Here is a 14,296-nt window from a genome sequence, read left to right on the forward strand (position 1 = left end):
CACACCGTTGCTTGTTGTAATTGTTGTAGAGGTGCAATGCACTTGTATCTTTGAGAAAGACATGCCACCTAGAAGGATAGTATTTGATGTGAGTATAATGATAGTTATTATTATTTCAATACTATCATCGCATCAAGTCACTTTGTGACACAGTGGCCAGAGATGATGCAATATTTGTCAGTGTAGTATCATTCCTGAAAATTAAATGCTCATGTCATTTTTCGTAGAATTACTTTTATCTTGATTGAAAGTTCACTCCACTTTGTTTTTGGGGTTTGTGTGTTTTTTCCAGGATTGCCATCAACCCAGGTCCCCACGTCCGGATCCAAGAGGGAACTTTGGGGTTCTTCGTTGCCCCTTCAGCCCAAGAGGTCAAGAGGTCAGTGGAATATTACATCACTTTTTCTTCTCGTCTTTCTTCTCACATGCTCACTGCATTGAAGTCCCTCGGCTCTTTAAATGATCTTTGATATTGTAAAAGTGGATATTTTAGCACGACTGATTTTTCGTGCCTGGCCAGGTAAGAAGAGTTTCGCATGTTTTTAATTCCATGGAATCAAGACATCGGCTGCTGGAACATATGACACGCAAAAGTATTCGCGTGCTTTCATTTTCTCGCTAGCTTCTGGTTGCGCGAAATGTGCGAAAATTTCAACACTAAAAAATGTCCACTTTTACAGTAAATGATCATTTCATGTAGCCTTTTCAAAATGTTTTGTTGGATTCCAGTTTGTGTACTGCTCCATTTGTAACTATTTTGAACATGGTGGAGATGTTACACTGAAAGAGCATTTTGAGTGTGGTAGAAAAACTTGGAAACACAAAGTTGTATGTAGATTTTATCATTTATTTGAATCATCACAAAGAAAGATAGAGATCCGTACTACGTGGTAGACTTTTAAAGATGGTTTGGTTAAAAACAATGTTTCACAGAGCCACACAAATTTCACATTTCATGTCTTCAGATTCGTACAACTCAACTTTTCAACGAATCATCCAATTTTCCCCAAGCTGCGCCGATGTGTTCTACTAATATTGCTGCAGTCACTCACTCAACATATCCAATATTTAAGATCTCATTTCCCTTGAAAACAAGTAATTCATTGGCATCTCAGTCAGTTTAACATGGTTTTACTTTCTTACCAGGGCGTACTTCTACTGTAAATCCTGCCACGAAGACGTCATCGATGTAGACAAAATAAAGCAATGCACCTGTGACAATGGTATGTACACTGTATCACCCTACCCCATATCTACCCCCACAAAATAAATTCCTCCAGTTCCTCATACAGGGACCCTAGACTGCATGCATTTTATTAGTTGACCATGATGTTGTCAGCCTGTAACGGGCAAGGGAATTGTTAACAGGTGACGTGCCAATCAACTGTCTCCCCCCTCCCCCTTGATTCATTGCATATAGTGCAGTTTCCTTTCCATGATAACCTATGCCACACATCTCACAGCAGTAACAAGCTCTTTTATACTTTTATTGGCCAGACTGGTCAATATCAACGCTGTTATCGCTGATGATGATTATGAGCTGGGTTGTCACGATGTTCGTCATTGTTTATATTGGTGGCGGTGGTGGTATGACTGTGTTGATGATGTTGACTGACATTCAGTGTTAAATGAATTCTTCTTATAATATTGTATTCAAGAATTCATCTCAAACGTGATGTTTGAGATAATGTAGAGCAAAGGGCAACTTTAAAGAACAGAGAGAGAGAGAGAAAAAAAAAGGGAGCATCGATTCTTGTCAATATTAATGACAGGAGCTCTTGAATGCAAGAGATCAAAGTGTCTGCGAGATAAGATTTGTATGCCATTATGTTGTCCGAGTAATAATGAGAGAATCTTTGTAAAGCATTATTTCTTCAAATACCAGAGAGAATCAATCATGTTACTATGCATGTTCCTTTCCTCCCCCCCCCCCCATGAAGTAGACATAATTTAAGTGTCTTTTGAAGTGATAGATTTATCGAACGTTGAAGGACATTTCAAACAGACCATGTGACCTTAAATTGTGTGCTACCTTCATGCTACTGCTCTAAGTTTCAATACGGGATGCTCATCTTTTGCTGCAATAAACTTTTGATGAATCACTCCAAAATTTGTTCCAACAGTAGTGAGTGTAAGGCTTCTGATGTCAAAGTGTCTTGATGTCAGTCACTCTAATGTTGTCATCATGGCAGATCCCATGTGGGGCAATTTATAATGTGTAGTTGAGTCTTTTTTCCTCATGAAATTCATCAGTGGCAACGATCACTGTTTGAGTTAAAGAAAAAGAATGTGTGCATCCCAATTCATAAAGTGCCATTCTATGGCTACTACTTTGTGGAGAGCAATGATATTATTATCGCAATTTCTTCTGTTCGTTGGGAAGAGTAAGCAAATCTTTGTGAACGGTCATTATGTCACCCTAATAAGAGTCACCTACCCCACAGCAAGTTAAGATTGATATATGGTGATCATTGCAAAGAAAGTGAAAAAACCCCATTTTTTCAAAGATCAATGGTTTTAGTTTTTCCTTCTTCCTCTCCAAATTACAAAATTATAAAATGTCTCCAAATATATTTTCATTCTGAAGACTGATTTTAGCACTCGTCAAAAGTTTAACCTGAAAATGGAACATACAAAATCATACTATCGAATATTGCCTGAATCATAATCAAGTCATGTGATATGACAAATTCCATTTCAAAAAAGAAAAGAAAACGGAGAAATGGACATCTATGTGTACATTTATGAGCATTGCCAGAAAGATTTTACAAAAAAACTGCTTTTGTTTCTTATCACCCCAAAGATGTTTGTAGACTATTTGAAGGGAACTGATCTGTTGTCTTTGTCAAGTCAGTCTTACACTCAATAGCATCTGAACTAAAAAGCTGACTTTCTTTATAAAACAACAACAACAACAACAACAACAAAAATGGGCTTACAGTTTTTGGCATTGCTGTAGTTGGTTTTCACCAAGGAAGTGAGAAAGCTTCTTGGAATTTGAATAACCAAGTGTCTGGAGAATTGTGAAATACCCAACTCTAAAAATTTTTTATCGTTGACCATATTCAGGTTTTCATGATGACCAATTGCGTATCCTAGCCCATGCCATAAAAGGGTTATTGTCATCAATGCCAACCATGATATGTACATATGTGCTATTGCAGTCCTCTCACACATGACACTGTTTTAACTTAAGATTTCTTGCTCTGAGGTTTAACGATTTGCTTCAATATTGTGAAGCGTAGAGTTTGTATGATACCTATTCTCCCTTAGCCCCCTTCTCTTCTTGTTCTCTTTTGCAAGTTTCATGTTTTTATATTTGTTTTTTTATTACCATGCCAGCAAACATTTGTTCACGCTAGAATAGGCCTAAAGTGCACCACATGTAGCTAGCTGCATGTACATTGTATTTATCACACCTTTTTATTTTGGCATCGTCATTGTAGTTGTTCATTATAATTTCCAGCTGGCTGTTGGAAGAGAGTGCACATTGTAACATAAGATGCCTCATGTTGAAATGATGTCCTTAATTTAGTGCATGAGACCCTTCACTGTTGCTGCCAACCTTGATGACCAGACATTTGTTCATACTCAAGGTAATTTAGAATGCTGATTGTGTTAAATGGACTGGAAATAAACTTCATCCTTGAAACTGACACCACTACAATGTACACTGAACATATATGTATACAGGTGTACAGTGCATGTACCTTAATTTGTGGGTGGGCCGCTTGGAAACTTTCCAGCCCACTCCGTAATATAATTCTTTATGTCTCGTGCCTTCAGATATTTTAATGCTGAAATGAGGCGTAATTAACGTTCCCCACACGCCCCTATCTTGCGGGAGATGAATTTCTGTTCAGTCATACCAGGTATCTACTTGAGTTCTATCAAGTTCCACTTGGCCACACATTTGTACATGATTTCGATACTCTCTTTGTAAGTTTGTGGTTTTGAAAGGGTCAATGTCTTAAACTGGTCCATATAATCCAAGTGAGATGTGCATTGTACACAGCATACACCTGTAAATCAGTTTCAGGTGAGATTGTATGGTTGGGCTGTATAATTTAATTCAAATTTGACCACAGAAAAAAAAAATCAAAATACTCCCACCCCCTTTTTTTAAAGGTACTTATAGATGAAAGATGTTAAGCTTTATTAAAGCAAATCAGAGTTTACATTTGAGAAGTTAGAGTGGATAAAATGTTTGATATTAAAGATTTTATACTCTTGATACAGTACACCTCAGCAAGCAAAGGCTTTGAATGGCCCTGAACAGGTGTATATAATCAATGTGACCTACAGCCTGTAGTTGTTTTATGGCTGTGACATGGCATGAATTAAAAGTAATGGATGATCCTCAGTACCAGTAAGTGTTCCAAAGCTGGGCATAAATCTTTATCGGAACTCCCACTTTTTTTAACACAAGACCCTGGTATACAGGTACAAGCTTGATGTGTAGACATCTTAATTGCCACTTAGAATATAGGGGTACATTGTATATACATATGTAGTGGTATTTTGTCTCTGTTAAAGTTTGGAATATGAGAATCGGGTGACAATTTAGCTGAGAGACTTCCACTTTTCTTGAAAGTTCAGCAGAAACAAAACAAAACAAAAGGTCAGCCTATTAGCAAACCAGGACTCGAGCAAACATTGAAACTTTTTTTTTGTCATGTCTTTTAAGATTACTGCATTCCTTAGACTACATGTATGTGTAATATGCCAATAATACCAGTCTGCTTATTAGATATGAAAAAAGCTAACATAAGCATACAAAGTATAATAGCACTTTTTCTTGATTTCTGTGTAGAAGACATATATCACTGTAAAGGCCTGAAATGTTTCATTATGAAATCTAATGAAAACGGGAATCTTGAAAAAACATTGCCCATTTAACCTCTGTTGGCAACTGTGGCTCTTTAAATTGTATGTTGAAAGCGAGAAGAAGACTTTCATTAAACTGAATCCTGATGTGCCTTTTCATGTATTCCTGAATAGACTCATTTAGATATAAAATGTTAAAGCCTGAACGTCATGGAGGCAGCATTTTATCAATGTTCAATTAATATGCATAATACAGTCATCCATGATATAGGGTCAGCTTGATTAAAAGGAAGCACACGTAAGAATATTTTTGAAAGTAGCAAGAAGTAATTGGAAGTGCATGCTTAGTCTTGGTTCAGACAAGAGTGACAGTGAACTGCGTGTGTTTTGAAGCTTCCAGAAATCCACCTTTGTGCTGAGTAGTTTTCCAATGAAATTAATCACATGAGTTCATATTTTGCTGACCAGTCCCCAGCTCCCTAATGCAGAGTATGTTTTTATAAACGCTGAGCTAGAGACTAGTATTTTGTATCATTGTGCATGTATACAGTGAGATGAGAATGAGTAGAGTGATTAGACTACATACTATATATGCAGTCTTTATGGAGTTGTGCCTCTCTGCTGTTAAACAGTTTGTGTCTGTGAGTGAGGTACCCTCCTTAATTCATCCAGACACTTAATTGTATCAACTATTCAGTATTGTTGATGTAGATGGAATGTGTTGTGAAGTGCACCCGCATTTTTTTCTTTACCCCAAACGAATAAGAAACAAATGATTAGTTGTGCATCGTTTCATTTTTAGCAAGCATGGACGCAACCCCGTTTTAGCAGCATGGATGCACCGTGTGACGACAGAATTCTCCTCCTCCTCTTCTGCATGCTACCAGAGCCCCCGCCCGGCCCGGCCCGGCCCAGCCGCACCTTTTCGTACCCTCACCAGACACCCAAATGCATGGCTGTCCCAGGCACCACTCACTGTTAACGTCATGTCATGTCTTGTGATTAGTTGCTACCTGTAATGTGTTTCAAGTGCTTCTATCAACTTGTGTGTGTGTGTGTGTTTCCTTTCCTTCCTACCCTTCATCTCTGTATATGTCTTCTCTCTCTCGATTAACGAAAAAGAAACAAAACGATTGTGCCGTTATTTCCTCCCATATCTTACAGCCGACTACCTAGGCAGACGACGCGTCTCGTCGATGAAAAAAGGTCGAATATTCGGCCAGAAGAAGAAGAAGAAACGCCCCACGTCTTCATCAACAGGTTTCTCTCACTTCTCTCTTGTTGCTTCTTGTTTTCAAGGTGTTTTATTATTTTCATATTTTTTAGAAAGAGAAAAAGATCTTTCCTTCCTCGCTTTCATCGTCATTCACACATATATATGATTTTTTTCTTTTTTTGTCATATCATTATGCTTTTGCTGCTCTGCAGAATATATATCTTCGGTCAGGGATTACAGCTTGCTTTGTATCAGTTCTCATGATCACATACTACATTGTATAGCAATGGGGTATCACATGCATTGCATTGGACCGCACTAGTTCAGCGCTGTAACCTCTGAGAGGCTACTAAAAGTGTGAGGTACATGTATGCTACAGAATGTGGACATGTATTGCTATTAAAGAATACGTTGTTGTGAATATTAAGTGGTGCTTCAGTAAATCTTCAGAGGATATTTCTAAGGTTGTCCGTGCTGGCTCTGTAAAATGCAGCAGCCTGTAGACCCAATGTCTATCTCACCCTTCATGATTCTAGTCGATGAAGAGCATCTTATTTCATACCATGCTGCAATGTTCACTAAAAGGAAATGAAACACCCGGCTCTCAAAATAGACTTTTACACAAATAATGCACCTGGTAAAGTTGCACATATCACATATGACTTATAACTGGTTCGTATTTCCTGATGCAACTCAATAGTAAACTGCATAAATAAATTGTTTGGATTCACTATGATAATGAACACCGCATTTCCTTAATATCTGTCTCCAGGATGATCTAATTTCATGCCAATGAAAAGTAGTAGTCTCCTATACATTGTAGATTCATACATGCCTCTGTGTATTAACCATGACAGTTTTGTAGCGCTTCCACAGGAGGTTGATCTGAAAGCTAGCTTACAATTTCCTGTGCCTCTTTAGCTTTGAAATATGTTTCTGCTGCCGATGGTCTCTATCTCTCTCTGTTTTTCTTTTTAATTTTTCGGCCTCTGCTTCCAATGCATGTCCACTTTTTTCGGCTGCGAAAAAAAAAAATGATGCATGCCTCAGCATCTTGTTTTGTATGTCGTACTCTGTTTCACAATGGCTGGCAAACTTTGTTCGTCAAAGATCCACCAAGCAGTCTTCAGCAAAATCAGGTGCCCTATTAAAATACTTGAGCAGACCCGTCGTATACTTGAGGAAACTCAATTAAGTCCGCAATGCTCGAGCACTTTGCTCAAATACTTGAGCGGTCTCTCAAATCCTTGAACAGGCTCCAAAACACTTGGATAGACTCTGAAGAACTTTTAAAGACCAAAAGCAAAAAAAACAGAACAAAAAACAAACAAAACGTGACATACAGATGTATCTGTTCTATTTCCAAAATACTCAAGTTGGTTCCCAAATACTCAATGGCTCTCAAGTTACTTGAGGTAGACTCTCTAATCCTTGAGTACACTCCCAATTGTACTCGTACTAGCTCTCGAGTGGAAAGTATGTAATCGAGCTGGCATCTTTAATAGATATGTGAGTGAACTCCCAAATGCCTGAGCTGGCTTCCAACATTACATCAACTTCAGCAAGATCCCAAGTTTACTGAGCCAAATTCTGATTTTTCTTTTTAAAGGAAGCTTGTGAATATACTCGAGCTGCTTCTCAAGTGCAAGAACCTACTCCAAAAATTACCATGTTTACCCGTTGAAGACTTGTCCTGAGTATACCCGGGCAGGTGTCAATGGGAAATGCGTGTTGTAGCAAAACCAGTCCATTCTCAACAGGTTAAGGAACATTCCAAATCATTTGAGTAGACTTCCAGTTTTACTCGAGCTGTCTCCCAAAATACTTGAGAAGACTCAATGATGTTGAGTGTGTAGGCCCCCAAATATATGTGAGCGAGTTCCCAAACTTTCCAAACTGAAACACAGCTGAACAGCTTCCCAGAGAGCTATTAAGCAAGGTTCTTGTCATTAAAGATAGTTAAAACAGGCCCCCTTCCCCAAAAGTCTGGCAAGTATTGAAACAAAGGCGTAGGCACAAATACGTGTACTCCATGATCGGGTTGGTTTCTTCCATATACTGGTATAGACTCTCAGACGCTATTCATATACTGGTATAGATTCTCAGACGCTATGGAATACTCGAGTATAAAATGCCTAAAAGACAGGAGGAGGTCCTTTAAATGTTTCAGTCTCAGATTGCTCGAGCCACTGCAATTTTGTCTGATTTTTATTTGCAGTTCTGTAGGGCAGTCCATCCTCATTTTAAACCCCAAGTAATTTTGATGGAATTTTGTCAAGGAAGTGAGTGAGTCATACAGTTTATTCAAAGCACAAATTGAAAAAAAAAAAGTACACAATTTAAATACATAAATACTACACTATGCAAGTGAAATGAAGAGGCGTATGTCTCGGGCGAAATGCCCATACAATTGTATGTTCAGCAGATATTTTATCAGCTGGTATCCATTTTTTGATGTAAAGTATATGACAAAAGCTGAATTATTGCAGACTTTTATAAAAACCTATTCCCTTCCAGATGTGAGAATACTCATACTGTAGCTTTTAGACGTAAACCGCACCCAGTAATGAGTTAATGTATTGGTTAAGTCAGGGTTACGCTCTGCTCAAGCTTTTTTTAGGTGCACTTCTTGCTGGAAGACTGGTTGATATACAATGCCTTTATATATATTAGCACTCTCCACGCATCACAATACTGCAGACAGTACTTTCGCACGTCTCGTATACGTGTAGTTTGGGTATACTGGCCGCATTAACTCAGGCGTAGCCAATGGCAAGAGTATCACGTGCAGTAGCGGTGACTGTGTTGAGACAGTGGTGTTCCATGAGTTAACCAAACAGTCTGAAGGCTAATACAAGTACTAGTACAAGTACTAGGAGGAGCGAAATGCACAATCTAAGCACTGCTGCCACGAGTACAATGCATTCAACATCTTTAACAGTGGATGTACTTTTCATGGCGTAGAGGGCAGTATCTATTGGTAGTGAATTCAATGACGCAGCAGATTAATCTCTCTGAAACTTGCGGTCAACCGTTAGCATTCATGCTTTAACTCGTAGATTGCCTGTCTATAAGATCGATGCGAAAAATCTGCAGCACGTAGTTTGCGACCGATAGTATCTCAGTCAAGCCATTAATTCTCACTGCGCAGACATAGGCGGTCAGTCAGCGGGCAGGCAGCATTTATATATGCATTACTTGTCACGTTATGCTGATGTTATGCTGACACATATCCCTCATTCACCTTGCACATTACACACAAGCCCATGCTACAAGGACATCTAAAATTCAGTCTTCTTCATCCTGCCATGGTTATCTATTGAGAGATACATGGGGGAACCGGTCCCTTTCCTGGGAGAACATTGCACATGAATGCGTACATCGAATACACATACAGTCATACACGATTCCCTTCCACTTTTGCCGCACATCGAGAAACCCCATGTCATCACTCTCTCTCACACATTCAAATGTTACATGATGCATTCACTGTGCATTAAAGCCAAGCAAATTGATTAAATATTTGTAGTATGGAAGCATAATGTACTTTGTGAGCAAGATATCCAATTCTTGTCATTGTCCTTAAAAATGAATATAATATTACCAATATGTAATCGGCTCTATCATGTGCACTCAAGGCAATGCATTCTTGAGTAAATAGATCATGACATTGCAGAGTTTAAAGGCAAATGGAGCACAAACGTGTGAATTGTTTAAAATTTGCCGTTGTATAAACTATAATAAAGTTATATGTTTTCATTTCATGCAACAAATGCATGCAACCCCCCCCCCCCCGAAAAAAAAAAATATATATATATATATTATGTACATGTATATGTATAAGAACTTGCATAAAATCCATATTTCAAACCAGTTTGACCAGTTTTTCATTTGTTGTTGGAATGGATTTTCTCAAACACATTTATGATAGGTTTTAAAAACCTTCAGTTTCTAAAAGCCAAGCTAGTGCTGCAGTATAAAAAAAAGAATCAACAACATCATCTATAGATGTCAATAGAAAAGATTTACAAAGCAGATGAATCGAATTGCGTATTAGACAGTGAAAGACATGGTTAGGTGATGGTACCATTAAGGCAAACATAGCTTCACTTTTTAATCGAGGACAAGTACGACAGTCACAGGAAGCGCTTTCGCTTAATAATGATGATAATAATAATAATAGTAATGATGATGACAATAATAATAATAATAATAAATAATAATAATAATAATAATAAAAGGCATTTATATCATGCAGCTACTATAATAATAAACCCTACTGTGCATTACAAAGTAATAATCACAACATACATGTACATGATTCACACATAGAATGCATTGTTCAAAAGATTAGTTTTTAAAATATTGAATGAAATTTATTTCATTCAAAGTTCTTGAAAATATTTGACGACTTCGTAGAACTCTTCCTCAAACTACAAGTAAATAGAAGTATTTACTTGCATTTTAAGGTAGACTTCTATCAAGTCATCAAGTCAGGACTTTCAAAGTCATCATTTTTTTTCAAAAATAGAAAAGAAAAGAGATAATTAAATATAGTTCTGATTCCATCGTATTTCCTTCCCATTTGGTCTGGAATATGTTGAGGCTTTCTCATTATGTACATGCCACAGTAGAAAAATATGGACCTTTTTCCAATGTTTACGTTCATAGTTGGCATTTTATTTTGCATGGCTGTAAAATGCAATGTCCAAACAAAGTCTGGTGTTTTGTGTCTTGAACTCGTGCGTTTCAATTCATGTGAAAAATATATATATCAATCATCATAGCGCAATAAGTTTTTTTTTTTTTTTTTTTTTTAAATGGCAATTACCATATATCTATATACATATATATCAGGAATGCCAAAAAAAAAAAGCAAAAGAAATATAAGTTGAAATTCTATCAGATACTTTTATTTCATTCAAGCTTTGCAACAGCAATCCTTGCATTTATACCATTAATGGTCTTTTCTTTCTTTTTTTTTTTTTGTATGCCTTTTCATAATATATATTTGTATTTTGTTCAATGCACAAATTTTAGAACAGTGACACTTTGGTTCATTTGATATTTTGTCTTTAGATACCAAAATTCGTTCATGGCAGTCCATTTGCTGCATAATTTGTCGTAAAAATTTTTGAAAGCATACAATGTATACGTACAATACATACAGTATCTGATTGACTCTTTAGGGATGATTTCGTTACATTTTCGTAGTCATGTTGTGTACCAAATTACTATTAGTTATATAAGTTCAGGATAACATGATGTGTTTTAGATTGTACCATGTGATGAGACTTTATGGCTGACCGATAACCACTTTTTATACCTTCTCTAATAACCTGTAGATGGATTCCGAATATCGTTTTGATTATGTGTTAATGCAGTTGCTGTTAGGCCATCTTTTTCTAAAGAACTCGCAGTTTTATGAATCCAAATGGAACTGCTCCATCTTATAGAGATTGTAAAGAAGCTGTGGATACAATTAAGATGAACTGCTGCCAGTATTTGAATTCAAAGAATAAGCAAAACCTTTTTTCAGAGAGACCAGATTTCCAAAGCTTGACCTGAAGTGGACTTCAAAGAAAGAAAACAAAAAAGAGTAGAGAAAATATATAGATGGATTTTTTCAGTTGGCCATAAGGTTTGATCGTGGTTCCGTCTTGTTAATCGATTTACCGATTGATTGACCAATCTCATTTGTGAGTTTTTGTCTTTTATTGTGATGTCAGTCACATGGAGTTTGAAAAACAGTTGTGCATGCCTCACCAATCTAAAGGAGAAAAGAGAGAGAAAAAAAAAAAGACGTAGGAAAACCACAAGCTTTGTCGTCACCTTACGTACATCACAAAGCACACGACATACGATTCTGCAAAAGATACCATTGTTTGAGGATTCATGCAACCATCACATTTGTCAAAAAAAAAAAATGCTGTTTGCGAAGTCCAGCCAAGTCTTGTTTTAATTTCTCCCTTTCATTGCCCCCTCCCCTTCTCTTCTTGTTTTTTTCCTTTGGTTTCTATTCACTTTTTTCCCTCTTTCCCCGTCGAAACCGTCATTGCGTCTGTGTGTGTGTTTATATGTGGTGTTGCTATGTTCCTTTTCTATTATCTGTTATCTGAATATTCAGTGTCCCCTACTAATGGTACCCCTTCCCCACCGTCTCTCCACGTGTCCTATTCTGCCTCTCAATCTACCGTAGTCACTACTACTGTACCGTCTGCCAACAACGGGGAGAACATACCTATGCAAGAACAGTCTCAAAATCTGGATGGTAAGATCTTCGTCTGGAGGGAAGAGGGGGCGGGGGTCCGCCTCCCCTCCCCCTCGCCCCTTATCTCGCACATTGCGCGCCCCCCTCAGCTCCGTTTCTATTATATCCCCCCATTGTCACAGTTTCTTTGGCACACTCTTTGTTCGTTCTTTCTGTCCATGCCTCTACACACCTCAGTAATAATTGTAATGGGGTTAACGCCCTTCCCATCCGGAGGCTTCCTCTGGCTCCGCCCACTTTTGCCATGTCTCGCAAGAAGAAGCATCTGCATTTTGATAAAAGAATGCAGTAGCTTTTCATCTTCTAGTTGATGCGACATAAACTTCCTGGTATTTTACCCAGTGCATTTTTGACCTCTCATTCAACTCTTTGATACCTTTTTTTTTTTCCTGCCTTACTAGCCATTCACATTATATATTTCATCAATCTTTAAGCAAATTCATGGACATCATTTTGATCATTATCCAACCACGTCCACTACAAACCTCAAAAAATTCATTTGAACAATATACACACATATTTTAATTGTATTGCAGTACTTAAGATGTCTATGGGAAGATTTTGCTGTATTTGCAACTATCTTGCCTGATATTAAGATATTAAGAAATATCAAGTGATGGTAGCCACACATTCTAGTTTTTTGTTTTTTTGTTTTGTTTTTTCCTGATGTTACAAGAAATTTAGACATTTATTCAACTCCTAATATACCATGTATGTCCATGTTTGAGGGAAAAAAAGTCATAATTATGTTGTCACTCATTCGTGATGAAAACACACACATACTTCACACCAATGATTTCATTGCAGTCACAAATAGTTCCAAAAAAAAAAAAGAAAACCAACCAATATTGTAAAACTCTCAATCTAACATGCAGTGAAAACTGCCTGAAAAATTTTTGAATTTGGTCTTATGGGTTGAATGAACTTTGGTTGTGTAAGCAAATAAAAAGATAGAGAGAAAAAGACAAGAGAAATTTGGAATGTAACACAGAAAATTTTTAGCAGACAAATGCAAGGAAAAGTAGCATTTAAGACAAGGAGAAACAGTATGAGTTTTTCACAATTTTTGTTTAAATTTGTTTGTATGATTTATAGCAGTAATTATTTTGTTTGAATTTCTGTTTGCATAAGTTATCTAGTGGTACTTCAGCTGCACGCAAATCATATCAAAGTCCTTGTATTTGTTTAATAGAAACGGTTGAAAAACAGGATAACAGTACTCAACATATGAAGGGATTGAAAAACTATGGACAACAAAATGTGAGGGAACATTTTCTGATTAAATTTAAGTAAGTGTCATAAAGAGAATAAAAACTTATTTAAGGAGAGGATGCCTGGGGTTGTCATTGTTGTTTTGTAGAAATTAAAGAATAGTGAATAGATAGAAAAAAATAAATGAGGAAAATAGATTAAAGGCCCTGTAAGATCCCACCTTGCCCTAATTCTTCTGTCGTCTCGGTTTGAAACACATCAGAGAAATCGCCTCCCGAGCCCGAGACGAACACAGGTAAGGGTTGAACTCGCCTTGCGTCGAATGAAGGCATGTCTCGACAAAAGCACGTAGTTGGTTTGAAGTTGCATCAATTTGAAGTTTTTTTTTGTGACAGGAGAAAAATAATGATAATGCACTTGCCCATCTCCCGCCCCCTCCGTCTCTCTCCTTACCCCCTCTCTCCATTCACAGAAGTTTATGAAAAAAAGCACTAACTGTGTTGTGTCCGTATCCCACAGAGCATGGCGTAGACCGAACGTGGTGTCAAAGTCAAAATGCACTGTGTGAGGGCGCTAGAATATATTGAGGATGAGAAGTGTAAAATCTTCCTTGAATTCGTCAAATGCCAGTCAGACTGCCTGGGGGAGTCAATAAAAAAATGGACAATAGTTCTCTGTATTGTCCATATAGCCATCAGAAAAAGACAGCTATTCGTTTTGTCAGAACTTGTAATCCATTCCAATTACGGAGAAGAAGGAGAACTATTTTG

At 37.4% G+C, this 14,296-nt stretch overlaps 1 protein-coding gene across 1 annotated transcript in view; it reads left to right on the plus strand.

Annotated features, from left to right (window-relative positions):
- Positions 1 to 12,998, plus strand: part of LOC140228858 (calcium-activated potassium channel subunit alpha-1-like) — a 214,813-nt gene extending 201,815 nt beyond the window's left edge. Inside the window, exons 15-19 of the mRNA XM_072309128.1 lie at positions 293 to 379; positions 1,147 to 1,223; positions 5,992 to 6,087; positions 12,243 to 12,314; positions 12,991 to 12,998. Of these exons, the coding sequence (XP_072165229.1) occupies positions 293 to 379; positions 1,147 to 1,223; positions 5,992 to 6,087; positions 12,243 to 12,314; positions 12,991 to 12,998 (340 nt within the window). The remainder of the gene's footprint in view (positions 1 to 292; positions 380 to 1,146; positions 1,224 to 5,991; positions 6,088 to 12,242; positions 12,315 to 12,990) is intronic.
- The last annotated feature ends 1,298 nt before the right edge of the window (positions 12,999 to 14,296 follow it).

Source organism: Diadema setosum, chromosome 5 (assembly GCF_964275005.1).
Source record: "Diadema setosum chromosome 5, eeDiaSeto1, whole genome shotgun sequence".
NCBI lineage: Eukaryota > Metazoa > Echinodermata > Echinoidea > Diadematoida > Diadematidae > Diadema > Diadema setosum.